The following is a 27886-nucleotide window of genomic DNA, read 5'->3' as shown; positions in this document are numbered from 1 at the left end:
AGCCTGTTCTCTCACCTTTTTAAATCCATCTCTCTTATTGTTATGATCCACAATTTTGAGCTTGAGTAATATGAAAAGACCACAAATAATCAAAATTCCATTAAACCAAATAGGGCCAGAATTCATAGGTGTCCTGAGATCTTTTAAATGTGCCAAGGATTCTTTCTCTTTCCTGTGGAAAGTCCAAGGAAGACAAATTTAATAAAAAGGAAATCTAGACAGTAATAGCTAATTTTCTAGTTCTCAGTGGTCACTGGATAGAACAGTGGAATTTCAAAGATTTTCATCCAACTTTCAGAAGAAATGGCACAGTGCAAACCAGGCATAATAAAGCTTTATTTTGCTGCATATTAAGGAAATCTAAAATGCAGGTATCATATACTTAAAAAAAGAGAGAAATGGTCAAAAGTAGAAATGGAAATAAAAACACTACTGTATACCTGTGTGAAATTAATTCCTTTAGGTCTAAATTAGATCTAATTGTCTCCTCTGGAAAACTGCGACTGATAAAATCTTCTAAAATTTGAAATTTGTACAGTACTTCCCCTGTGCCTGGGATCCCTAAGCATAAAGGCATTGCTTCGGTAGCCAATAATGTAGTATAACTAAAGGTGGTATTTTTAAAACGTGCTAAGTATAAAGTTCAATTTTAAGTTTTGAAAACTATCTAAGCACTTTGGATGCATTAGTGCAACGGATACAGCAGTAGGAGAGATAACTATTCCTGCTTACCAGAGCAGTGAGGGAAATAAGAAATAACTGAAATTGTTCTAATAATGATTCTAAGCTAGACAAGAGTTCAGCAGGATTAGCTGCCTGAGAAGGATTCCAGATGGTGTTCACTGAAGAGCACCTTGATGAAGAAAAAAGACTCATATATCTACAGAAACTGAGAAGTTTGTTTATCCTTCAGATGTTTATTGGCTGCAAAGCTGACACATGATGTCATCCTGTTGTGTGCTCTTTCCTGCTCTTATTCAGCCCATTGCTGTCTCACTTGCCAGTACCTAAAAGAGAAAAAAATATTTGTTTAAAATTCTTATTCACATTTAATGCAGGGCTGCTGAGTTCCTGTTGATCAGCAATGCAGTGGCCAAATACTCTTTGGTCACTTGGCTACCTGATCTTCATAATTTTCCTTCCTCCTTTTCCCACCCCCCTTTTGCCCTTTGTTGGCTTTGGAATTCTCCCTTTATATTCTTACTGACTTGGACATTTATCCACACTTGGTGCTTTGCCACTTGATTTCTAACAGATTTCTAACCAGCAGATTTCTAACAGAACCTGAGATGCTCTGGATTAATCTGATTTGGGGAAAAGGTGCAATTTGGGGGATAGATCAGCTCATATAGTGGAAACAAGAACAGCTGAACTGATGTCACTCCTTGTGGGGTTACAGAAGGATGCAAATGGCCACTCTTTGACCTTGCCTCCCATATACCCAGGCACTGAATGATGAGTTTCCTACCTCAGAAGAGGAACAGCTTGATAGTCATGAGTGCATTGAAGAAGAGGCTTTTTGCCAGCAGGACTCTCAAACCCAAAACAGTCATAAACAGCATATTTGTTTTCTCCATTTTGGCATTTGCTTTAAAAAGAAGAGGGAAGAAAGTGTCATCTTAATATTACTCCCACCCTGCCCCATTCATCAAAAAAAAAGAAGGAAAATCCTCATAGCTGGATGAGGGAAGCAGGAACTAAGGAAAATATGAGAGAGGAATGTAGCCAGTGCAGGGAAGAGAGGATAATTGACTTCCCATTGCTGTTTTGTCCCATGGAAATTTGTCAGCTATCTAGTCTGTTAACGTGAAGCAGCAGGTTATTCCTCAATAAGTATTTCCAATTTTGATATTTCTGCACCAGAGGAAGGTAATTGTTCATGTTTTGGTATTGAGTCCACAAAAAGTGCAGCTTATTGCTTAATAAGTGTCTGCAATGCAGAAATTTCTGTACCAAAGACTGTGAATGTTTGTGCATTGTTTCTGAATCTCCAGTAAAGTAACTGGACTCTGATGTTCCTTCAGGCAACTCACCTGTTTTAGAAGCACCTGTAGTGCTGCAAACATTAACTGTTTCAAGTTCTTCAGTTTTCTCTTCTGTTGAATGATAGAGAGACATTATAACTACCTATAGCTCTTTTCCCAGCAGTATTTAAGCAGTATTGGAGAATCAGATGGGAGGTCATCAAATAATTATTAACTTGAAGAGAAAAATTACCTTTCTGTCTGTGATTGCAGAAAACCCTCCCTCAGAATTGCTGAGTTTTACTTTTCTCTCCATTATGAAGGAAATCAACAATTTAAAAAGTAATCAAAAGGCAACAAAGATATCTGGGAGAAAATCATATGTACTTTTTAATTTTGTGTTTTCAAAGAAGTTATTTCAAGCTTTCTTCTAGCAGGCATGTGTACCCATGTCCCATCAACTGTTTTGCCTTAGATAAAGTTAGGCTCACAAATATTAGAGGTTTGCTTTTATTCTTTTGGGGATGGGGTGCCTTAACTTGGTTTATTTGTTTGTTGTGCTTTAGTAGTTGAATTAAGGTCATATATGCTAAGTGCTTTCAAATATCTTGTTTTCACTTAACTAAGTGCCTAAATATCTTTCTGACTGCACTTACTTTTCCTTGTTAGATCCCCAAAGGGCAGGAAAAAGTCATGGAAGATGCATCTTCCAGAATCATGTGGCATTTGGACCACAGCACTGTACCTGGCAGAATTGTGCTGGCTTTATCCTTTTTCCCTCTGTGCATAGCCTTGCAGGTCACCTCTGCATCTGGCTCCACTCCAACGACCTTCATGGTGCTATACAATCCCCCAGGTGAGATCAGAGGTGCCTTCAGGTCATACAGAACAACACTCTTGGGCACATCAAGGCTGATGTTCTTAGGGTAGAAGGTCCTGGCCAAACAAACCATGTTCAGTTTGTTGTCATGTTGTTGAGGCTCCTTTGATTTGAGCACAATGACTTCGGGGGCAGATTCTTCTTGACTCTCTGAAATATATGCATTGTTTTGTGATGAATTGATTTTTCTGCATGCTTTTCTGAGAGCTAAATTGTTATAGTTCAGATACAGTCCAGCCACATCTGTCCCCTGTAAGTTCAGTGTCTTTCTATGTTTATTTCTTCCTCCTGTTTACCCACAGAGCAGATCAAAGATGGAAAGGGAGTGTAAGGGTGGGATTTTCATTGGAGCTTTTAATGCCGAAGCTGTTTTTACTAGACCTCATATACCGCAGAATGAGGAAGGGAACTTTTAATAATACAACAGAAATTATCATATTAATTTTTAATTTTAAAAAATTAGATACTAAGAAGACTATTTACTTCAAGAATAGCCTTATATGCTTGATATGCATGATACATATTAAAAGGGCTTGGTAGTTTTTTTTTAATTACCAAAACATACTTTATTTGATAAGGCTAAAAGGCTTAACCATAGCACATTGGGAGAGAAGACAATTTGTTGCTGCACTTACAATAGTGCTCCAATGAGTGGGATTACTTTTAAAATGTAATACAAGGTTAAGCCTTTCATTAACAAATGTTCTCTTCCAGGAAGTTTTCTTTCCAAATTCCATTCTTTCAAAGTTTCGTTTGTGTTTCTATGTGGACCTTGGCCCAGGCATACAACCTCTTGACAAGTGAGCAGTGTTACGTGAGCTCTGGAGAGGCTTCCAAGTTATAACACTGTCTCACTGCTGAGCCATCCTAAAGGACAACATGGGAGTGACTAATAGAGGAGTTCAGTGCTGTTCCAAACACAACATTTATTCTGTCTTCCGTGTGTCTGTCCTTTCTGAAAGAAACAGATCTCTTGTAGATCCTTGGGGTACCTTTATGTTGGCAAGTGTGTGTGTGAAGGAGGAGCAGTTATATTTGCATTGCACATAAAAAGCAGGTCATAGACTTAGGTAAACAATCATACTTCTACTTCCTCTTAATTTTACAAAATCAAAGAATTGGCTACATATTCCCCACTGTTGTGAATCTTGGCTTCCTCCTATGAGAAGTATACAGGGAATGAACCGAGTAATCCCTTAGCCATTCTCTTACTGTCTGAATTGAAGAGACGTCTCAAAAACTGTGTAGTGATCAATGGATGTGTTCTGTCTTTTGTCTTTGTAGATTCTCAAGAGGAACAGATCCTACACTGTTCTTTAAGTCCTTTTGAAAGTGGATCCTCTTTGGATTCCCTACTCCTACAGCAACTGGAGCTGCAATTTTCTACCCCAATGTAAGATTTCTTAAATTTCAAAGGCACTTATATAGCTCTATGGGGCTTGCAGACGTGAGCTTGCACCCAGGAGAGTCCCATGCCTGCCCGGGGAGTGTGTGTTCAGGTGGTGGTGTGCAACTGAACCTTTTAGGACAACAAGGAGCAACCCAACAAACTCACACATTGTCCCAACTTTCACATAAAATCTGAGGCAGATGGTCTGTCCTTACAAAGATCATGTTCCAGAGTGTGCCATTTCTAAATATTAAAGGCTTGCTCACATTTCAAGCAGTTGCTGCAAATAAAGTAATATGCCCTGTCTTTCTGTGAGCACTGCTTTCTCCTGAAACTCTTTACATCTCCTTTTTTCCTTGTCATACAACTTAGTGTTACACAAAAGAAGGCAAGCACCTACTTGCTCCTCATACTGAAGCTGAGCCTAAGACTTGATCCCCACTGGGTATTAGCAATAGTCTTCAATTTAGCAGTGTGTCTGTGGGAGAGGGTGAAAATCTCTGAAATAATGCTGATGCATGAGGCTGGGAAACTATCTTTGTTGTTCCTGAAAATATGAGCTGAACTCAAACACCTACCTGGAGAATGCATGTTCAAGAAATCAGAGACAGGAGAAATGTCTCAACATCACACAGTCCCTTTGCCCCCTCACCACAAATTTCAGAAATACATTATTAGTAAAACAAGTGCAACTTACTTGGCTCAACTGAAAAAGTGGTTCCAGTTCCAAATACGAGCTTGTCTGTTGCCACGCTGTTTGCACGTAGTCAAATAAACCCACCTGCCTCACCACACTCTAAAGGTGTATGAAACCAGACAGTAAAATGCCAGAGTTTGTCCAAAGGATCCATATATGGACTGCCATGAAAATACTCCAAGACCATAAAAATCATGAGAGCAGAAAACATTAATTTCATTGTAGAGTCATTTTAAACAACTTGATCCAGGCCAAAGCTTTCAAAACTCTTCTCCCTTCTATTGCCTCAATAAGCAATATATGCTTCCCCAAGAAGTACTCCTAGGAATTCTGCAGTTCTCTTCTTCAATATATTTCCTTTTCCCATTCTTTCTCAAAATGCATTGCTCCTTGGGCAGTCTTAGGTTTTTGAATGAGACCTTATGGTGTTTGTGCCACTGTGAGCTACTCCAAGTTCTCAACACAGTGATATACTTAGTTACAAGAAGTGCAGCTTCCTTCCCTTTTCCTGTATAGTATTACATGTGAGACAAGGAGTTGTATGCCCTACATACCGCATAAGAAATCACATAGACTTCAAAATAAGGACCTGAAGCTGAAAAGAAAAGAGGGAGTTTGAACCTTCTTCAGACCTGTAAGATTATAATGAAGGATTATAATGTTGCTCTGGGAAGACTCAGATTTTAGTCTCATGACAAAAGTCTGAATACTATTCTATAGCAATTAGCAAAACTCTTCAGATTTACAGGTGTGAGTTTTTTTGATGCTGTTGTTGTTTTCTCTATGCTCTACTTTTGGTTGACCAGGAAAAAAATGGAATATTCTCAATATGGGGTTTTAGAATTGTCATCTTTCTGGATGGATCAGTGTGAGGATCATTTGCTGCCTCAGGAAGTCTTTATCCTGCTTTTTGTATTTTAAAAATGTGGGGGGAAAATGACTTTTTTATTAGGCAAAGATACATAGTTACATGGGAGGAGTTATTAAACAAGGATTTTGCCCTGGATAGTGCCAAGCGGATTGATCAAATCCTGCATAATGGGCAACTTCCGCATCCTTGAAACTAAAGACTTGTGTGGAACTTAATAGGGAGGCAAAGATAAATTTTACTTGAGTACATCCCTCATGTGTAGGCTGAGCAGCACAGCAGCTGCCACTTCAGAGATAGCAGGAAAGTTATGGTGGTGAAATCTGGGCCATGTAGTTCAAGAGGGAAATAATGCACGATCTCTTAAATCATTGAAATGAAGGAGAAACAGATGTAGAAAAGGTAGAAAGAGTGGGAGAATTGTAACTCTAGCTTGAGGTGGTGGAAAGACAGGCATTGTTTGCTGTGAGCTGAGGTGACGATAGAAGAGCCAATTGCAATGATGATGCTCAGGAGTGGAGTGTAGGGTCAGGGAAAACCAGACCTGCCATGTGGAACTAGAATGTTCTTACCCACTTCCAGGGCCTGCATTATTTAAATGTTGTGAAGAGTCACGCACCAAGTGCAATTGACTAAGCTATTTTATCTGTCTGAAGTAGCTTGGGAAGTGACAAATTTCTTTAGAACCAGTTGTTTCTCTGCAATGGAAAAGAGGGGACACAATGTATTACTTAGACAGAAACATTTAAACTATGGCAAGTAAAAACCTGAATCTGCTGAACTGGAGCTGATAACAGTATGTTCAAAATCTAAAGATCTGAAAACCAACATCTGTATTTGAGTGCCAGAAAAACTGGCATGGCTTATAGTGATTGTCCCCATAGCTTGAGTCCCAGTTGGCATCAGATGTGTTCTTCAGGGCGCAGCTGTCTGGGGGAAAATGATGTGGTGAGAAAGTGGGGTGTGTTGCACCTTCAGGCTTTTCCAGAAGTCAGTTTGTGCTGGGTGGTTCAGTCTCCTTTAACCACTGTGGCTCCTAGCCCACACAGTGGTGAACAGTCATACAAAAACTGTCCTTTCATTTCAATGTCAGGTGACACCTCTTCTTTGATGTCTTGTGAAAGTTGCATTTTGTCTTCCTCTGCTCCTTTGTTACTGGAAAATCAAACCACACAGCAATTGCTATTATTAAAAATAACATTGCCAGCATCACCTTTATGGTGGATTAAGGTAGTAATACAACTGTTTTACTGAAACATTGCCTGTACTTGGTGACAATGAATATGGATCAATTTGGATTGTAAGAGCCCTTTTAACTCTTGATTCTTGATATATTTTTAAAAAACTTTTAGAGATTTAAGGGGGGATACTTTCTTAAGAATGTCAAGAGCCAGACACATTAACAGCGAGGTTATTTTCTTACATATTATGACTATTCTGTACCTAAAATTATTTATATCTCTAGTATTTCCATGATCTAGGAAAAATAAGTCTGTGATACACAAATTTTGATTGGAATCATTGCCTTCTCTTCTGTGACAATGCTGGGGTGGTGGAGGGAGGAAAGGGGTGATGATCTTTGTCCCAGAAACACAGAATTAAAAATGGATGAGAGTGGATGGGATGTTAGAAGACTGTTAACTACCAACTCCCTGCTCAAAGTAGGGTCAGATAAAATAAGTCACTAAGGAATATATCTAGTTGAGTTTTGAATATGAAGTCTCCACAACCTCTCTGGGCAAAAACTGTTCCAGTGCTCAGTCACCCTCAAAGAGAAAAGTCTTTGGTTTTACTGAAGTGGAACTTCCTGCATTTCAGTTTGTGCCCATTTGCTCTTGCCCTTTCCCTGTGTACCATTCAGTTGGGGCAGATTTGGACTGCACAGAGAAGGAGCCATGTGCTCTCCCACAGCTCCCACACTGGCTCAACAGCATCCTTGCCCAGAGAGATGCCCTGGGATGGTTCCTCTGCCCCCATTCTCCTGGGATTGAAGGAGCACCAGGATAGCTGTGAGGAAGAGGTGGTGATAGGGAAGTCTGTGATGGAGTTGAAGAGTCTGTGCTGTCTGAGGGGTTTGGTGCTTGGCCTGCCCTTGGGACTTACACACACATGAAATTTTATATCTAACTTGCATTATAAATGTCAAATTTTACTGCAAATTCAGTTACTCATGGATAGATTGGGAGTTCCAACATCTATTGGTCCCAAGTCTCACTGATATTTCCCAGAGCACGTCCAGGCAACTGTCATTTTGAGCAAGGGTCCTGTCACCACTGCAGTCCTCCCCCTTTTTGTGCTTCCTTTGCCTGCACTGGCATCACTGTGTGCTGCCTGGCACAGAAATAGGTGGCTGTGTCTGAGGCTGTGAGGGCATCCAGCTGCAGGGAGACCTTGCTTTTGATTTTATCTGCAGAAATGGTGACTCGGCCTTGGAAGGTTGGGGCATAGCCTGTGTTGTTCCCAAAAGGATAAATCCAGCCTACAAATTGCAGCTGCCCTCCTGGAGTCTGACGGACACAATTCCAGTCATATCGGGGGCTATCCAGAGGAGTTCCCGTTACAGTGCAAGTGAGTGAGAGTGAGGCAGATACCTCTCCTGCTGTAGGACCAGATGCCACCATCTTTATAGTGGAAAGGGTACCTGGAAAGACATAGGGCAGGTGTGAGTTTCAAGGGTCTGTGAGAAAGCTCATGGGTGCAGTAGTCCATCCTAGGGTTGTAGGATGCACAAACCCAGAATTTTGGCCTTTATTTCCAGAAGTTATGCCTGGAAGCAGTGGCTTGCCCAGATGCCACAGACCGAAGAACTGCTGTGGCAAGGGCCTCACAAGAACCTGTGTAACTGCTGGTTAACATGCTGTATCTTTAAATATGAATCCAGAAACTTGGCAGAAGGAGACCATGGAGCTCCCATCCCTTCCCAGTCCACCTGCTCCTTTCACCAGCTATGCTTGAACACGCATCCCCATGCACCAAGGGTGCAGAGAACAGGTTGGGCATGGACACACAGGGAATTGGTTTGTCAGTTGCACATGAACACCAGAGGGACAAGAAGCTTTTTAACCTTCCCAAAAAATGCTCTGCCCCTGGGAAATACCAAGGCTGCTCAGAGTGAGACTGTGCAGGGCCTTGGAGCAGTTGCTGGCTTTGCCTAGGCATGCCTTCCCCTTTGTCCATGCTCAGACACACATCTGAAATTTTCCTTCATCTGCACTGCACCAGCATTCCACCCCACTTGAAGAGAGATGACGAATTCACCTTATGAAGTGGCATTTAGAGTTGGGGAGTCATAGGCCAAGGTGTGCAGGGCCAGCTTAAGCCCTCTCAGTCCCAGTATCTCTACCTTCCCTCATGGCACAAAGACCCAGCCTGAGCTCCCATCCCTTCTGGCCCTGGGGCTGGTAGACATCTCTTCTATGCCTGGCACTTGGGTACTGCAGGACTATATCAGACCTTCATCCTTCTATCAGTCCTCCAACCTCTATGGGTGGGCAGGAAAGGGCAAAGTATTTTGGGAGAGATACAGGTCCCAGGCAGGGGAGACAACCCTCCTTCCCCCTTCTTGTCTGTGTCCTCTTCCAAGGAAAAGGAGAGCTCTCACCTTTAGGGAGTGCAGAAAAAGTGATGATCAGCATCCAGAGGAGCTTTGCAGACTTCCACAGAGGAATTTGCATGGTGCACAGAAAAGTAGGAAAGTAATACTGTGGAGCTGAGAAGGGCTCACACCTTCCTCCCCTTTTGTCAGCAAAGAAATGCCCTGTCCTTCCAACACTGGACGCTCAGACTTCCTTGCAACTCCAGGCAGACCTGCAGCCTTTTCTGAGCAAATGCTTTGTAGCTGCAGGTAGTTTGCACATGGGGAAGTTGGTACACGTGTCACTGCTGCCCTGGGTTGGTCAGGAAACCACATTTGCTTTTTTATACTGCTCAGCCTGCACTGGAAATGCAGGGACCTCTCTTATCTCCCCAGGGCCTCTCATCCTTGTATCTCTGAACCTCCTCTCAGGGGCTGTGTCCCTGGAGATGACTGTGGTTGTGCATGAAGATGGGAGGGGGCAGCCATGGCAATGTGGAGAGGGCCTTCTCCCTGCCTTACCTGAGGGGATATGACCCCTGCTTCTCATGGCTGAGGTGTCCTGCGTGGCAACAGGCAGGTATAGGAGCTAAGGGAGGGAAAAATGTTCTCCTCTCAAAGACTATCATGTTCTGGAGAATAAATCACTCTTACAAAAGCAGCCTCTCCAGTGTTCAGAAAGGACATTCAGTTGTCAGTCTGCTTCAACCTACATAACGAAGGAGGCACCCTGCAGCATTCCAGGAGCTGTCAGCCCTGGGGCTCTGGAAATATCTCAAGAGAGGGTGGTGATGAACAGGAGAAATGCTGCCTCGGGCTGATGCTCTGCTATTGAGCTGGGACAGGCTCCTTGGACTGAGGGAGCCCCTTGAAGCTCTGCCCAGGAGCAGTCTCCAAGGGGATATGAACAAGGCAGAGAGGTTTAAAAGTCTGGTGTGAGGGGACAGAGGAAATCTCACTGCCAAAGAAATCTCAGACATTTACACAGTAAGTCTCTGTCTGCAGGGCAATGCAGATGAGTAGTCTGGAAGTATTTCTTAGAAAGGGCACATACCACGGTTTATGCAGAGGAGGAGAAGGTGCTCCTGAGTAGGCTTTCCCTGCCGCACTGTCAAAGGACAGGACATGACATCTTCCTCCTGCCAGGAGCTTCTGCAGGGCTGTTCAGCCATGTGTGCACCCAGGGGTGACTGGGGCTGTCCTTCAGAGCAGGATCCCAGAGCCCCAGGGAGCTGTGCGCTCGGACAGCGACGCCTGCCTGCCAGGGTCAGCACCCAGCCGGTATGGACAGCTCCCCATGGCACCGCAGGAAGAAGCTGGGAGGAAGGAGAAACCCCTTTCAGGGTAGGTGCTGATTTTGCGAGGATGCTGAGTGAGTCATGTCTGCTCACACAACCAGACAGGACAACTCTAGAAGAGACTTTTCAAGAGGAAATTCAATGCAGGAATTAGTGTAAAGTTCAGGAGTTTTCTTGTGTTTTCATTTCCCTGCTCTGGGGGTAGTGGTGTGAAGGGAAAGGACAGATAGAAAATGAACCCTTAGTTTGAACAAGTCACTCAGACGCCTGATATATAACTTTAAGTGGTCAGCAGGTCTGCTAGAAGCCTTGGAAAGTGTTTTCAGCCACTCCTCTGTCTGTGGACAGCATTAGCATCACCTTTGCTGGACCCTTCAGTTTGTTTTGACCTGCCTTCCTCCATTTGCAAACATGAACATGTACCCAGCCAGTGCCCTGTAGAGATGCGTTAGTGCACAAAGTTTGGGATGCGGCCTGTGAACACTGACAGGGAAAAGACTAGGGACAGGGAAACACTTGCCAAAAGGGAAATCTCCCAGGAGCAGGAGTATGATCAGGGAATGAGAGGAAAGTAAAAGCAGAAATGTGGGAAAATTCAGAATCTATGACCCTGTTCAAAGCATACGGCTTCCTCTGAGCAAGCTCCTTTGACACTCCTCACCCAGATTTGCCCTCAGGGCTGTGTGTTCCAGCACCTGAAGCATCTCCTCTGCAACCACACCTTCCCTTCCCTCCCCCCTGTTAGGGTTACCGTCAGGGTCAGGGTTAGCAAAGCCTGGTACGAAGGGCCACAGACCAGGCATAAGCAAAGACATTATTCCAGAGCAGAGACATGCTGGCATACATAGCAGGTGGCAACGTAGAGCTGAAATGGTGTGCACAAAAAGCAAACCCTCCTGTCCACCAGGCTGGAGAGATATAGGATTTGTACTCTGATATCCTTGGGTGTTATGTGGCATATTGAATCCACCTAATCCTCCAGGTGCTCTCATCTGTCCTGATTAAAGGTCCACATCTAAGAGGGCATCTTTTCAACTGATTATCTGGATGTGTGCCCAGATTTCCCCTTTCTCTTCCTTTTTGTTCATTTACACACCTCCCAACTAGCTTCTCCTTCAAGCTACTTGGATAGAAGCTTCCCTGATCACTCTAAAGCCTAATTTACTCTTTAATTTACACCATTGTGATGATATCTAATATTTCCTATCTCTCTGACTAAAAAAGTTCTTGTTCCACTATGCCTTGTGGACATCACTAGATGCAGCTTGGACTCAGCATACAATTAAGGAGTGTTTTCCTGTTCACGAAGTTGTATTCTGCGTAAGTTTTGTTTGTGGGAATGAAGAGAAATCCTCCTGTGCCTGTATACGGGCAGTTCTCTGAGGAAAGCAGGTGGGATTTGGTGCAAAGGAGCCATAACATCCCTCTGAAGCTGCAGATTTCAGTGGAGAAGTCTGATGTAAGGAAAAGTGATGGAAGTCGTAGGGGGCAGATAACAGGAAGGTGATGAGGAAGTTTGTTGATAGAGTGCCTGGCCTCAAGGAAACTGCTTTTCCTGCCCACGCAAATCTCCTTAGGACACCCTCTGGATCAGAATCTGTTGGAGCATGCTTCTATCACTTCTTCTATAAAGTGAAAAATGATAAAAATATCCTTAAAAAGAAAAAATCTTTTCCTTTAAAATGGTCATTGAAATCTTCATCATTGACTATTCCCCTGAAACCTCTCCAATTAGCTATACAGTCCTCAAAGACTTGAAAAAAATGACAGGATTTTAATGAGCCCCATGGTGTATTCAGTTCTTAATCAGTAAATCTCAGTTACTTAGAGGAGATTAAACAAATTCCTCAAGAACGCAAAGTCAGAAGGAAATTCTGAAGTTTCTTGAGGTATTAATTGGCCCCACTGAGGGCCATTACTGACAAAGCCTCCTCATGGACTCACTAATGCAGAAAATTGGAGGCAGTTATGAGAGGCAAACAGAGGCACCATGTGGGTGGTTCTGTTGCTGTGTAAGGCCTTGGTGTACTTACCAAGGCATATGCCAAGCCCTGACCATCACTGTCTTTGTGGAAGGGAGATCCTGTCCCCCACTAATGGCTCAAGGCTCTTCCTGGGGCAGTAGGACACAAGCTTTGTGATCCCAGGTGAAGTACAATGGTATGACACCCAGTCTCTGTAGGGGATTCAAGGAGCTGCTCCAGTGAGGCACTGGTGCCACGACGACAGTGTGTTTCATAGAATCATGGAATCACAGAATGGTTTGGGCTGGAATGGAACCTTAAAACCCTTCTTGTTCCAACACCCCTGCCATGGGCAGTAACACTTCCCACTGCTCCAAACCCCATCCAAGCTGGCACTGACCACTTCCCAGGATGAGGCATCCACAGTTTCTTGGGGCAACCTGTGCCAGTCCAGGCTAAACAGCAGCAATTTTCTCAGCCTGTTTTCATAGGGCAGGTGCTCCGCTTGTTAACTTCATGACCTCCTCTGGACTTGCTCCAGCAGTTCCATGTCTTTCTTATGTTGGGGTCCTCAGAGCTGTTTGCAGTGATCCAGGTAGGGAGACCCCTGAGCAGAGGTAGAGAATCGCCTCGTTTAACTACCTGGTCATGCTACATTTGTTGCAGCCCAGGGTGACTGCTGAGTTTTTCATCAACCATCATAGGCCTTGGTGGCAGGAACATCAGCCATAACCAGGGGCACAAAAGCCTTGGCTCTGATGGAACCTTCCAGCCCTGCCAGCACCCTCAGCCATCTCCACTGTAGGCTTTCCTACACTGTCCCACACCTGCACCTCTTTCCTTCCAACTGACCACTTCCCCATTCTGTTCTCACTCCAGCATGTCCATGTCCTTACCTTCACTGATGTCTCTCCATCCTCTCCGGCTGTTCCTTGAAATACAAAGCTATAGGCAGGTCACAGATTCCTTCTCAGTACCTTTAGCAGCACAGCACTGCCTTTTGAATGACACTTCTTCCTCCTCCTCCTGTTCAGTCTGGACCTCCAAAGCTGCAGTTTCTGGAGGTTTTCCTTCCTCATGCTCTTTTGCACTGACAGAAAAACATGCAATCATCTCTGTAAGCAACTTTCAAGCTTTCTCAAGCTACTACTACACTAGCCAGAGCCTCTGCTTCAGTAGGCCTAAGAAGTCCAGGTCTCAGCTTTGGCTGGAAACCCCATCTTGGCAAATCTCATGTGGACCCTCTCCAATTCTTCCTCACTCCTCCTGAAGGGAGAGTCCCACTCCAGGACAGATGATTACAGTTGGAGCCACAGCAGTGCTGAGTCAAGGTGAATGATAACTCCCTTTGCTTGAGTGGCTTTCCAGTGCAGACCAACAGGCTCATGGCCATATTCACATTTAGCACCACTGGTGTGTATGGGATTCCTTGTAACACCTGTTGAGGCTTGGTCCTTGAGGCTGCTCCTCACCCAGCCAGTTCTGAGTCTGCCTCCATATACCCCGCTGGTGCAAAACATCAGAAGATCCTTTCTCCCTGAAAAACATCTAGAAATTTCTAGTCACTTAATCCATTTCTCAAGGTCTCCTTGGACTGAAACTCCATTGTGTCAACTGTTGACATGGAGATGGAGATTCTAGTGAAATGTTAATTGCTGATCGATGCAGTAGATGTTACCATGGAGACCATCCCAGAAATACCAAATGAAGGTACAATGCAAGCAAATCAAGGGTAAATAAGGAAAGGGTGAGGAAGGGCATGATGATAACCAAAAGGAAGAACCTGGGAGAGGAAAAACAGAGGAAAAGGAAATATAAGGTGAAGCCAAGGATATGATCAAGTCTCTTCTGGGGTACCTGCCAGGTAGCCCTTCACATGAATCAGATGGAGAGGCAGAAGAAAGTTCCACTTGATCTCAATATGTTTATGCATGACTTTGTTGGTAACAGAGACTTTGAGTGCTTTGCATACCAGCATCAAGGGAAGATGGGAGGGAGGGTGAATTTTTACATGGGCAGACAGTGAGAGGACAAGGGGGAGTGGTTTTACACTACAAAAGGAGAGATTTAGATTAGATGTTAGGAAGAAATTCTTAACCCAGAGGATAATGAGGCACTGGCCCAGGTTATCCAGAGAAGTTGTGGATGCCTCATCCCTGGAAGTGTTCAAGGCCAGGCTGAACCAGGCTTGGAGCAACCTGGTCTAGTGGCAGGTGTCCCTGCCCATTTTGGGGGGTTGGAACAGGATGGCCTGTAAAATTCCTTCAAACACAAACCATTCCATGATTCTATGATTCTGTGAAGTTCCATCTCTAGGAGACAGAGACTCCAAGGGGGCACTTGGCTGCAGGAAGTGAACAGTTTCCTTCAGCAGCACAGCTGGGGCAAGAAGAGGGCAACAATCAACACCAGATCTGTACTCTGGTACAAAGTCTTGTTTCAAGGCCAGGTGAAGGTAAAAGGGCATCTTTCAAAGTTTTTCAAGAGTGCCCTGAATGCTGGTGCTGTTCTTGGGAACCCCTCTTTATTTGGCAGATGCTTTGGCAGAGTAAGCCACAGTGTCCACTGAAGGCAGGATACAGGGGCCAATGTCCAAGTCCCCTTTCTCAGGCCTGCCTCTTCCAAGGCCAGGGGATCAGTCTAGGGGACTGTTCAGATATACCTCTTGATTATCGCCCCCAGATTGTAGAATCATAGAATCAGCTGAGTTGGAAGACACCTCCGAGATCATCAAGTCCAACCCTTGATCCAACACCACTATGATTACTAGATCATGGCACATTGCTGGTTTTGTTGCAAGGAATGGCATGTGAAAAAGAGGAAAAATAGCTTCCACTCCCCAAGGGTAAGGAAGAAGACCAAGGGGTGGCATGGGGCATTAGTGAAATCTGATGCTTGGCCCAGAATTGCTCCTGGCAGGACAGTGATCCTTATCAGGGGAAGACATCCCAGTGTTTGAGGTGGGCAGGGATAGTCTGGCAAATTCATGTCTGCGTAAATTCTCAAGGAAAAGGCAGGGAGTCCAAATAATAAATTCTGCTCCTGCTGGGACAGCCAAAGGTAATGCTTGTACTGACATATCCAAGGTTCTTTGTTCTACTCCTCAACTATATGTTCCAATAACCAAGATATTGAGGTACAAGCCAAGAAAATCTGGTCCCGTTCCAGCATGCTTTGAGGCGTCACACACAGAGAGAATTGTTAATGACAGAATTGTTAACCCACAGCCGTAGGAGGGGTTTGCTCTGCACTCATGTGTTGGAGGAAGAGATGCTGCTCCATGTTGGGAGCGTCCCAGCCTTCAATCTGCATTGGCCACTGGCCCAGTTGGCAATGCCACTGACAGATTAACTCTGATCTTCAACAGCAGGAATGAAGATTAACTGCATAGCTCAGACAAAGAGCCAGAACTTAGTGCTTTATGACTAATGCTGGTAAAACAACTAGATAAAAGAATCAGTCTCACTGAGTTTGATTAAAGGAAACAGAAGCCAACAGAGCATAATAAAAATGTGGTAAGCATTGAATGGTTTATTGACAAGCAGTGTTAGATAAATGAAAGCTTTGGAGATGAGGTACTCAAGTTCTGAAATGCAGTTAATAAACTCACACTGTTGGCAAGAAAGGAAGTCATTTACCAGCAATTTAATTATGCATGAACTCCTAACAGATAACAATTAACACATCCCAAATAATGAATATTAAGATTTGCTGGTGCTGATGCTACTTAATGACCTTCTACTGGAACAGTGTGGGAAGGAGAAGGCAACACAGTTTTCATCCTTAGAGCATCTAGGTTTGCATCTAGGTCTGTGTGTTTCCATCAGAAGATCCTGGAACGGATATAACAACAGGAGAAACCATGTTCATGGAATCACAGAATGACTTGTGTTGGAGGAGACTGTAAAGATCATCCAGTTCCAACACCTCTGCCATGGGCAGGGACACCTTCCACTAGACCAGGTTGTTGCATGTCCTGTCTAGTCTGGCCTTGAACACTACCAGGGATGGGGCAGCCACAATTTCTCTGGGCAACCTGTGCCAAAGCTTCACCACCCACAGAGTAAAGAATTTCTTCTCCATATCTAATTGAAACCTGCCCTCTTTCACTTTAAAAGCTATGTTCTTTGTCTTGACCCTTTAGCATTCTCCCACGTGCAGCTGCAGCGCACCATGGAAGTGCATATTCACATAGTAACCAAACTCTTTGGGCATGTCGTGCACCCATTTCTTAGGAGGCACATCGTCATAGTAATGATAGGGCAGGAAATGGCCATCTGGATGCAAGGAGAAGGGCCAGAAGCCATAGAGTGTAATGTGTTGGCACAACTCTAGGGCAGCATTCACTAGCATGAAGCCTGAGGAGAGGCGATGGACATGAAAACCACGATCATGCCAGTACTTGCTTAGAGTGCTCAGATACTGAGGGTGGAAGAAAAAGACATGGGACTCAGAGCCAGAGTCCTCTATGGCATAGAGTGCTCGGTAAGAAACGTCACTATGTCCAGGGAAGGAGAAAGCCGGGATGAGAAACCAAGTCTTTCCATAGGAAACTCCTGCCTTCACAAATGGCAGACGTCGACCAACCAGACCACGAAACCTGTGAGGCAAGAGATGGTGGGACATCACTCTCTGTCAAAACCATCTTCATTCCCTCTTGCCTTCTTATGCTATTCTGCCCCAAAGCATTGACTTAAGAGCTGTGCTCTTCAGCTCCATTTTCTCTTACTCTGTGCCTTTTGGGTGATCTGAGTTCCAGATCCTCAGGTGCCCCTCACACAGACCAGAGGAGCTGCTTGAAAATATCAAGAAACTTTGATAGTGATTAGCTGGTTCAAAGGCTGGGAAGATGTCTTCAAGTTTAACACATTCATGATCCCAGAGCTCAAAATTCATGCAGAGTGATGTCCCATACACGCAGAGCAGAGGTCTGAGAGAAAGTCGATGCCATGTGCTTTTAGAGATCTGCTACACAGACACCTACATTTGAGCTATTTGTCCAAATGTCTTTTGGAGTCACTGGCAGGAAGGAAATAGAGCTGGATCACATGTGATCTGTCTTATTTTAGATGTCTCCTGTAGGACAAGGAGTATCTATTTTCTTCACTAGACATAAAGAGCATTTAAGCAGCTGGGTGAGATTAAAGAGTTCCCATCAGAGCTCATTCCTATAGCAGCAGCCTGTCTTGATCAAGCTCTGCTCCAAATAACTCCAAGTCTTGCAATATTCCTCTGTATACATCTGCACAGAGGAGAGAATCTCAAGGCAGTAGGTGTCAACAGTTTATTTGGACAGGCTTTGCATAGTAGCAAAGGTCTGTCTGTTCACAGAACCCAGAGCAGAGGCAGAAGAGATTGCCTCTTCAAGAATGCAGAATACCAGTAAAAGAAAGTTAAGAGTTCTTTCCTCTGTTTTCATTGCCACACCTATTACCTGCTGAGAAGGATACTTGGATTCACAGTGACCATGTTTGTCTTTCTGCCCACGTCATCAGGGAAGTCTGTAGAAGGCAGGTTCAATCTGATGGAGGTGACAGACAAAGGGAGGAAATGAGAAATAATGCTCAATGACATCCTGAGATCTTACCCATCCCTCGATGATACCATCCACCATGCTCCCAGTCCCTCACCTTCAACCCCCTCCAGAACATTCCCTCTGCCTCCATTTTCTATACCTTCACCCAATTCCCATGACAGCCCACGCCGTCATCCAGTGTCTCCTGGACAGGCTGGCAGTAATTACCTGATCACAAATTCATGCTCATCAATTTTGGAGCCACAGCTGCTGTTCCTGAGGATTCCTCCATTTCCCACTACAGCACAGGTTTTGTAGAGACGGTCCGGAAAGGGGGATTTCTGTAAGGAACGTCATGTAAAAATTCACTCCTCCTTAAAGAATTACAGTAAAGACCTACCACAGATCCTGCAACTGGGCATACTCCAGGGTGTACAAGAGAAAAGCATGCAGACTGTGAGTTGTTGTCCCCACCAAAAAGCACTCCTACCTCTGGCAGGATCTCCAGCAAGCCACTGCTGACTTTCAAGCTCTTGGAGCTACTGGCATCATAGACCAGTTTGGAGTCCAAGGGTGCATTCTCCTGTGTCACAGTCAGCCAGGCTGAGGCATTGCAGCAGTGCCCCAGCTCTGCCCTGTAAGGAGAGCCAGTGGAAGAGAGTGAGCAGAAATCTGTGCGCTGAATGAAGGGGGACTCTCATAGGATAAGAAAGGAAAGAGGAGTGAGAACAAAGCGCTATTGAAGGTACAAAAGTAGGAGCAGATGTAGAGGATGAATTGAACAAGTAGAGCAGTGTAAAGGGAAAGCAAACTCTGGGAAGCACAGGGAACACAAAGGACGCATTGTGCCAAGTCAGAACAACTTCCATCATCCACTGTCTATTCGTCCATCTCCATGCATCCTTCATTTTCTTCCTTCTCATCCGCACACATTTCCAGACTGTTTTCTTTCTCTTCTCCACTCTCCAGCCAGTCATGATTTGAAAACCTTTCCTGCTTCCTTCAGCCTCAGCTTCACTCTTGACCCATGCTTGCATTCACCCCACACCTTGTAGCTCATCGATGCATGAGATGAAAGGCCAGCATATGGAATGCAAGACGGTAACAGGTGTTATGCAAGGACCATGGGTATGGGTGTGCCTGCACGTCCCACCCTGACAATGTGACTGGGGAACAACGTTACCTTAGGTACTGTTGTTAAGTACAGACAGTTGTGCGAGGATCCATCTAATAAGCCAACCTGGGCAGGCATTCACCCAAAACTCATCATGTCACCATGCCAGAAGTTGCCTCACCAGCACAACATCTGCTAAGACCAGGCAGGGCAACCTCATGGCCAAATGCTGTGCAGAGCCTGCATCCAGCCCGGGGGTTGTCAGCACTGGGTGCAGCAAGCAAGGACCCACCACATGAGTAGTGTGCCTTGGTGGATTCCTGGAGTGTTTCTTCACAGGCCTGTGGCAGAGAGCAAAAGGGCTTCCCACAAATCTAGTGCCAGCAGGCATCCCGTGAGGAGGATTTTCATGTAACACTGTCAGTGTGTGTGGGTGTGTGTGATTAGGACTTCTTGAGCTTATTTGTAGAAGGGTGTTTAGAAATTTGTAGCTGTATATTGGCAATTCTCTAAATGTCTTAACATTTTGGTTTATCTTCTTTATTATTGATATTTGATTTTGTATTTCTGGTTCACCCATCGTGGGTTAAGCAGGTGTCGTTGTTAAATTAATAAACAATTTTGGTCATGATTTTATTGGAAGTAGGTGAAGTGAGTAGTTTTTCTCTGGGACTGGTGGGCATCACCTGTATTTGGCCAAGGCAGTAGCATTGAACTTCCAGCGGCAGCTCTGCATTAACTTCAGCTGTTCGAGACTCCAAACTTCATCCACCCTAGGGCAGAAAGAGCTTGTGAGGAAGCAACATGAATGCTCTCACAAAGACTTACTGAAAACAAATGGCTCTCTGTTGCACCCCTTCATACCCCCTGGGCCTTCCCTGAGGTCACCAGGTGACCTCTGACTGTCTCTGCCCAGCATGTTTGTGGTCATGACTCTCACTTCTGAGGTTGGGTTATGTTGCTCAACAGTTCTTGACATGCTTCTGCTTCTGGAACATGGATGTCAGGTCTGTGAAAAAACCAAAGGGTTAAACTGAGCCAGAATATACTGTCCTAACACAGCTTTCCTCCATTGTTCCTTCCCAACAAACCTGTATCCCATTGTCTCCACTTGGCCTTCTCATGGCACTACCTGCAAAGCCCCAAACTCTGAGATATTCACCTGAATCGAGCACAGTTGCAGCCTTTTCCTATGCCCTCTCCAGTCCTGCCCTATTGATTCCTGCCCTGAAGACCTCCATGGGAGAGGCTCTCCATGCTCTCACTGTCTTTTCAGGACCGAGGGAACACACTTTCTCTACCCAGTCCCTCACTTACTTGTTAGTCAACATCAGAAAGCCCATGGAGACAAATGAGACTGCAGCTACAGCCAGCAATGTGACCCATAGCTTGCGCATCTTCAGCAATCCTGTCTTCACATACATCTCCCTGCTGATGCTTCTTGTCATTTGGAGATTGCCTGAGGGAGCAGAAGGAATGATCAAAGTCCATACATGAGCAGTCAGAGTAAACACCCAGCCCAGGGTTTCTCTGGCCCTGGCCCACAATGAAAGCTTCCCTTATCTCTATGCAAAGCAATATCCAACACAAATGATTGTAGGGATCCCATTTCTCTTGGGCTATGCTGAAATATGGGGTTAGCAGTGGATCCCACTGGATGCTGTTGGAAGGCATTATAGGCCCCTGGGGCATGGAATGGGTACATGAAAATTGGTAAAGAGCTGAGGCTGTGCTTAAATGGATAAATGCAGTGTTTAGTGAACAAAAGGTAGGAAAGAGGAAAGGTAAAGCAGTTTTATGTGCCATTTGGGGAGTGCTTTTAATCACTGCCCCAAAGGAGAGACATGCCAACAAATAGGCAGAAAGAGAAAACACTGGATCTCTGCAGGATGTGGGAAAAGGATTGCAGGATCAGTTCAATGAGGGGAGAGAAAGCAATCTTTGGGAGAAAGAGTTGCTTCTTGCTGGGCACCAGCAGGGAAAAGCAAAGAGGCTGCAGGCAGAGGGGCTGGTTGCTGCCAAGCACAACCATGAGAGGGAGAGCAGGTTGCAGGCAGAGGTGTTGGATGTTGCAACCTCAGGAGGAGCTTTGCAATGTGTATGAAAAGGAGTGAATCTTACAGGAAGAAATGCAGGGTTTAGAGTCTGGACCATATTCAGAAATGACTCCTAATTAAAACTGAACCTGTGAAGGTCAGAGTCTACAAATTGCTACTAAAATGGTGTCATATATGAACTCAAGTCATTTCTCACCAACAATTAATAAAATTTCTAAGAGATACAGGAGCACATTCAGTATTAACACAGCAGGTTGTCAAGGAACTGGGTGTACTACCTGGATGGCAAGGAATTTAAGTCACTGGAGTAAACAGAGCAAATGTAAACTGCCAGACTGCTAAGATTAATTTATTCCTCCTGCGTGAGAAGCAGATTTAGCCATTTACTTTGCAATTAAAGTCCATTTTGCAAACATTTTGGGTTTAGCTGTTCTGAGCTATCAAACCTGTCATCTGCTGGATGGCAGTGTGTGGGTTAAACATTAACACTAACCTTAAAAAACATCCAGAGACTGCTGTGCTCTTGCTGTACATGACACCTGCCCTCCCTGATTCAAGGATTGCTGGTGTATCACAGCGCTGGATTTTTGCTTTGGTTCAAGGTGGAATTTCTGAAGTTCTGGTTGATTTGGCTGCACTATCAGCACCACTACCCAACAATGCAAACCTAACAGCCACAATGCAAGCAGCTCCCTTTTTGGACATTGATGAGGTGGTGACAGATTTGGAGAAAAGACGTGTGATCACTCCCTCACAGCCCCCTTCTAATTCTCTTGTCTAATCACTAAGAGATCTGAACAGTCAGGCTTACAGTTTATTATAGGCTACTGAATGCCAATACAGCACTGCTGTGCTAAACTTTGTGGAACTGGTCACTGAAATTCAGAAAGTTTCCTTCTTTGTTTCTTCCTTTTCATCTTCAGTTCCCACTCTAGATGCACAAGGTTAAAAACCCGTTTCAATAAAACAAAAATATATGGAACCCAAAGCCACAAAAGATAAAGCACACATACCTTTTACTCCAAGAAGGCTGCAGGACACATTTGTTTGATCCTGAAGCTGGGTTCCAATCAACTCATACCTGGGCTGGTACAGTTTTGCTGCAGTTCAAACCTTCAAACAATCCGGAATTGCCCTTTTCGGGGAGGAGATACAATGATTTCCTTCTGTCAGAGTGACTCGCACTTCTTCAAAAGCAAAACTAACCTATGAACTGTGAAAAGTCCTCCTCCTGACATTAAATGCTTAGTGCAATTATGTCCAGATCAAAAGTCTTTCCTGTCCTAGTTTTCACCTACCGTATAAGGTTTAATAAAGGGAAGTGCTGGATTCTGCACCTGGGGCGGGGCAACCTTGCATATACAGAGAGACTGGGGAACCAGAGGCTGGAGAGCAGTGCCATGGAAAGGATTTACCTGGTGGTCCTGGTCAATGGCAAATTGAATAGGAGTCAGCAGTGCCCTGGCAGCCAGGAGGGTCAACCCTGTCCTGGGAGCCATCTGGCAAAGCATCACCAGCTGTGCAAGGGAGGGGATTGTTCTGCTCTGCTCTGCACTGGGGCAGCTTCACCTGAAGTCCTGGGAGCAGTTTTGGGTGCCACTGTATAAGAAATATGTAGAGTTATTAGAGAGCATTCAGAGGAGGGACATGAAGATGGTGACGGGTCTAGAGTGGCCATATGAGGAGCAGCTGAGGTCACTTGGTCTATTCAGACTGGAGAAGAGGAGACTGAGGGCAGACCTCACTGCAGTTACAACTTCCTCACAAGGTGAAGTGGAGAGGCAGGCACTGATCTCTGCTTTCTGGTGACCAGGGTCAGGACCTGGGCCATGAAGCTGTGTCACACAGCTTGAGGTGGCTGAGGTCAGACAGTAATATTCTTGCTGTTGTTTGCATTGAATGTCTTATGATGGTGGTCTTCAAACTCTGGTGCATTTCTGTCCTTGGCTCCTAAGTACATTTGGTTCTGCCCAGGGGCAGTGAGAAGACATTGGTACAGACAATTTAATTGCTCCACATGCAGGCAACTCAGCAGAGTGTTTGATCTGGTGTCCATCTTTAACAGCCCCATGGCATCTGTGTGTCTGTCAGACTATTCTCACTCTTTGCAGTCCCTATTATCCATGTTATTTTGAGGTCCACACATCATTCAATGGAATAAAGTTGTTGCTGCAGAAGGATGCAAGTCTCCTAAGACTTCTCTTTCATATCTCACAATCTCCAGCAGATGTTCTAAATGCTCTACATCTAGCAATCACAGAATCATGCTGAGTTGGAAGGGTTGCATGGGGATCATTGAGTCCAACTCCTGGTCCTGCACAGAACCATCTCCAGGAGTCACACCATGTACCTCAGAGTATCATCCAAACACTTCTTGAGATCTGTCAGGCTTGGTGCTGTAGCCAGTGCTCAGCCAAGCTGGCCTTCTGCCTTGCCTGCTTGATTTCCAACATTTGGGAATGCACAGATGTCTCAGCACCTGAAATGTTGTCTAAAGGTGAAGAGAAAGGAACAGTACACTCACTAAACCCGGCTGAATCACATTAATGTCTTATAAATTATTCTGAAGTAACAATAAATACAGGTTTGAGGTATGTTTTTCTCATAAAAGGCAAATACATTTTTCTATTCTATGTCACTAGACTGGTTTCACGTACCCCAAGTGATGTATGAGAAAAACAGAATGACATTTATTCTAAGTCAGTGAATTTTAAGAAAAGCCCAACAAACTCCCACAAATCCAAACAAGCAACTTCCTCCCCCCCCCCCCCCAAGAAAAAATAACCCCCCCAAACTGACCAGGCAAATCAAGACAAAAAGTCTACAAAAAAGAGTCAGTATCAGAGTTCCCAAATTACAAAGAATGGAGGCAATGGTGTCTGAAGACTATTTTTTCCACAGCCTTTTTAAATGCCTTGTTTCTCAAGCTGTAGATGACTGGATTCAGAAGGGGGGTGACCACTGTGTAGAGCACAGAAACAGCTTTATTGAGCTCTGAGGAGAGATTGTAGGTGGGACGGACATATAGGAAAATCATTGCACCATAGTATATAGTCACTACCAGGAGATGTGAGCTGCAGGTGGAGAAGGTAACCCTTTTTCCAGAAGCAGAGGGTATCTTCAGGATGGTGTGGATTATAAGGAGGTAAGAAAGCAGAGTTAGCAGAAAGCAGCTGGAAAGGACCAGGAGAGAGAGGATGAAGATGACAGCTTCTGTTACAGTGGTGTCTGAGCATGAGAGTTTCAACAGGGGAGAGATATCACAGAAGAAGTGATTGATGAGGTTGTAGCTGCAGAAATGCAATCTGGAGACCATCAGACAGGGTGGAAAACCAGTGAAAACACCAGTGACCCAGGAGCCCACGGCCAGACGCACATAAGACTCATCAGTCATGATCACACCATACTGCAGGGGCTGACAGACTGCGAGGAATCGGTCATATGCCATCACTGCCAAGAGGTAGCACTCTGTAGCTCCCAGGAAAATGAAGAAGTAGAGCTGTGCCATGCACCCTGAGAAAGAGATGCTCTTCTTCTTTGCCAGTAGATTGGACAGCATCTTAGGTACAATTGTGGTGGTGTAACACACTTCTAGGAAAGAGAGGTTCTGAAGAAATTTGAACATGGGTGAATGAAGTTGTGGCTCCTGTGTCACCACCAAAATAATAAAGATGTTTCCTAAGAGGGTAAGGATATAAGCAACCAAACCCACCATGAACAGCAGGATCTGATGGTACATGTTGCCCCTGGAGCCCAGTAGCTTGAATTCCAGCACTGCTGTTACATTTGTCATCTCTCAGAAAGAGCTGGAATTTCCCTGGTAAGGAACATATCAGTAACAGAACATGATAACTTTCAGTGGTTAAAATTATAAAGTTCAGGATTCTCAAACAAATCTTTGGGAACAGCATCAAAGTCACTAGCAGTCTGTCCTTCTTACTCCCTCCCTCCTTGCATTCTTTCCCTCATGAAATGTAATTTTCAATAAGTATTTCATGAACTTGACATTGAAAATTACACGACACATTGCAAATAGTCCAGTTGCACACAAATGCATGCAAGGACATGTATAATAAACTGCACAAATATTTAAAGATATAATTTATACTAATACATAGTTTAAAATTATATTCTTACACATATGTAGACCATGAACTTAGACACCACCCACCCCCCTCCCAAGGACCTGTTTTTCATTGAAAGAAATACAAAACAACAATCAACAGTGATGATTGTAATGAAAATTCCACTCATTAATGCCCACATGATTTTTTTAAAAAAATGTATTTATTTACATTGTCCATACACATATAATGGTACTCATTAGAACCCTCTCAAAATGTAGCCTCATGGAGGAGTACAAACTTTCGCAGGGATGCACCAGCAACCTATTTTTCCTTGTTAAATACTTTGAGTAAGGATATTATTTCTACCTCAAGAAGAGAAACAATAGAGAACAACTTTTTACTACCCATCGATTAAGAGCATTGATTCAGAACTCCATTTTCTGTGTGCAGAATAAGGTTGATATACATGGCAGTGGCTTTTCCTTCAATATGATCTAATATGCATAATATTGAGCATGTGTCCAAGTTTTGCAGAGCTGTTTTCCAAACTGTGAAAGCATTAGGCATCACTACATTTCAATCTGCACTCAGGTCCTTGTCTCAGAGTGGATTCATCAGTAACTTTGCTATTTTGGGGGGTTAAGGCACAATTAAAGACAATATCAGAAAAATCATTACCTGGTGAAATTAATAATCCATTACTCTGTAGTTTAAGTCTTATTCTTAAACTCTGATGTTGACTGCAACATCATCTTGGGTAGAAACTCTTTTGTACTGAACTTCCTCTTGGTCGATCTCGACATTCACAAAGACACACAGACACAGATAAAGGCTGAGCTGTACCAAGCATGGATTTCAATCCTTGTTAAGGACCTCTGGGGAGTGAGGCCGTGGTGGAGACACTCCATGGGGGACACCAGCAACAAGGGACTGATTACACAACTGCAGAGAAGACCTTGTAAGTAGGAGAAGAAACTCTCTGGAAAAACTGCATCAAAAATTCATTGGAAACATTATAGAACTTCCAGCTGAACAAAGTGTTTGCTGGAAAAAGTTCATATTTAGCAGCTCCAATGAGTTTAGAAAAATTCTATTTTCAAAAATAAACTATTTTCAAAGTACACAAAAATACATTAAAGATTTTAGTCTGGGACATTTTCACAGCCCGTTTCATTCAGGTTACTTTCATAAGTGTTACAGAAATTAAGTAGAAAGGAACAAAGAAGAAAATTGTTAAAGAAAGACTTTTTACAGCTTGTTCCCTGTTTATTATAATTTTTGCAATCTGTGACCTAGAAAGTAGGAAAAATAAAATAAAATGCCTTCCTAGTTCTTCTTTTTTTATATTTTACTTGTTTTTACTGTAAAGCCTAAAACTGGAAGCAGCATCTAATTGTGATTTAACAAGCTCTCAATAATGACAGGAGGACAACCTCTCCCCTTGATCTGTTGGTCTTAATGAAGTCCAGACCCATTTAGTCTTTTTTATTTTTGCTCTCAGAGCACACTCCTGGCTCATGTTCAACTTCCTGACTGAGAAGGCTCCCACAAGCCTTTTGGGCAGAGCCAATCCCAGTCCACAGTCCATGCTGTTGCAAGGTCTTCCTTCTCTAGAGCAGGACTTTGCACTATTATTTCTGACCTCAGAATTGTCTTTTTTGTTCAATTCTCCAGTGTTTCTGGGTCTCTTTAGACAGCATTTTTTATGTGAACATACCAGCTAATCACACCCTGAGACTGTGTCATCCGCCCATGCTGAGTAAACTCAGTATCTCCTCTAAGAAGTTCATAAACACATCAAACAAAATGGGTGAGAGATTATACCCCTATCGTGCTTCCCTTAACTGGCTTTCAGGCACAGTACTACCCACTGACCATCACCCTCTAAGATCAAGTGTTGAACCTTTTTTTACCCATCTGGCTGGCCACCTGCCCAGCCTGTAATGTCCTGAGTTCTGTCTCATGTGCTGTGGGAATCAATGCTGAACGTCTTTCTAAAGTTGAGGTAGGTGATATCTACTGCTCTCCTGTTTTTTGCAAGACCCAGAAGTGTGCTCCAGAAGGCTCTCAGGTTGATTTCTCACGTTGACCACTTTTAGTCTCTTCCTTCTTTACTTTTGCTAGAATGAGATCCAAGAGGGCTAACTCCACATATTTCCCAGGACCAACATGAGGCTGGCTGATCTTCAGCCTCCCTAGTTTTTCTTTAAGACATTTGCTTAAGATGTCTGTGCCATCTGTCTGGAAATCTCCTCTGATCTCCATCATTTCTCTAGGATAACAGGGGGCACCTTTGCAAGGACACTGGCCAGTTTCCTAACTGACATCAGGCAGACCCTGCTGAATCCCATGGACTTGAAGGAGTTGTGTTCTCTCAAGCATTTCTCACCTCAATTCTCAAACACTGCTGGTATGTCTTCTTCTTGGACTCTTTGACTATACACAGGGGCCTGGGAGACCTTATTGGTGAAGACTGAGGCAGAGAAGGTATTAAATGC

General features: G+C 44.1%; 3 protein-coding genes across 3 annotated transcripts; all 3 read right to left on the bottom strand.

Moving 5' to 3' along the window:
- Positions 1-924: 924 nt before the first annotated feature.
- Positions 925-9505, bottom strand: LOC139678010 (immunoglobulin delta heavy chain-like). Its single transcript, XM_071568528.1, is given in 7 exon segments — positions 925-1007; positions 1469-1588; positions 2034-2096; positions 2710-2990; positions 4928-5028; positions 8121-8440; positions 9401-9505. Coding segments are annotated over 6 exon segments (957 nt in total). The 5' UTR covers positions 9474-9505; the 3' UTR covers positions 925-1007; position 1469.
- Positions 9506-16775: 7270 nt separating this feature from the next.
- LOC139678164 (alpha-2,8-sialyltransferase 8E-like) lies at positions 16776-20938 on the bottom strand. Its single transcript, XM_071568785.1, has 8 exons — positions 20919-20938; positions 20582-20692; positions 20205-20273; positions 19951-20037; positions 18641-18785; positions 18379-18491; positions 18070-18156; positions 16776-17235 (listed from the first exon to the last, which is right to left on the bottom strand). Exons 1-8 carry the CDS (start codon positions 20936-20938, stop codon positions 16776-16778), a joined length of 1092 nt encoding a protein of 363 aa, XP_071424886.1.
- A 3237-nt stretch (positions 20939-24175) lies between these two features.
- LOC139677975 (olfactory receptor 11L1-like) lies at positions 24176-25114 on the bottom strand. The gene has a single exon (XM_071568479.1). The coding sequence runs from the start codon at positions 25112-25114 to the stop codon at positions 24176-24178; it is 939 nt and encodes a 312-aa protein (XP_071424580.1).
- Positions 25115-27886: the final 2772 nt, after the last annotated feature.

Source organism: Pithys albifrons, chromosome 13, assembly GCF_047495875.1.
Source record: "Pithys albifrons albifrons isolate INPA30051 chromosome 13, PitAlb_v1, whole genome shotgun sequence".
Taxonomy (NCBI): domain Eukaryota; kingdom Metazoa; phylum Chordata; class Aves; order Passeriformes; family Thamnophilidae; genus Pithys; species Pithys albifrons.
This window is presented reverse-complemented; position numbering and strand designations above follow the sequence as displayed.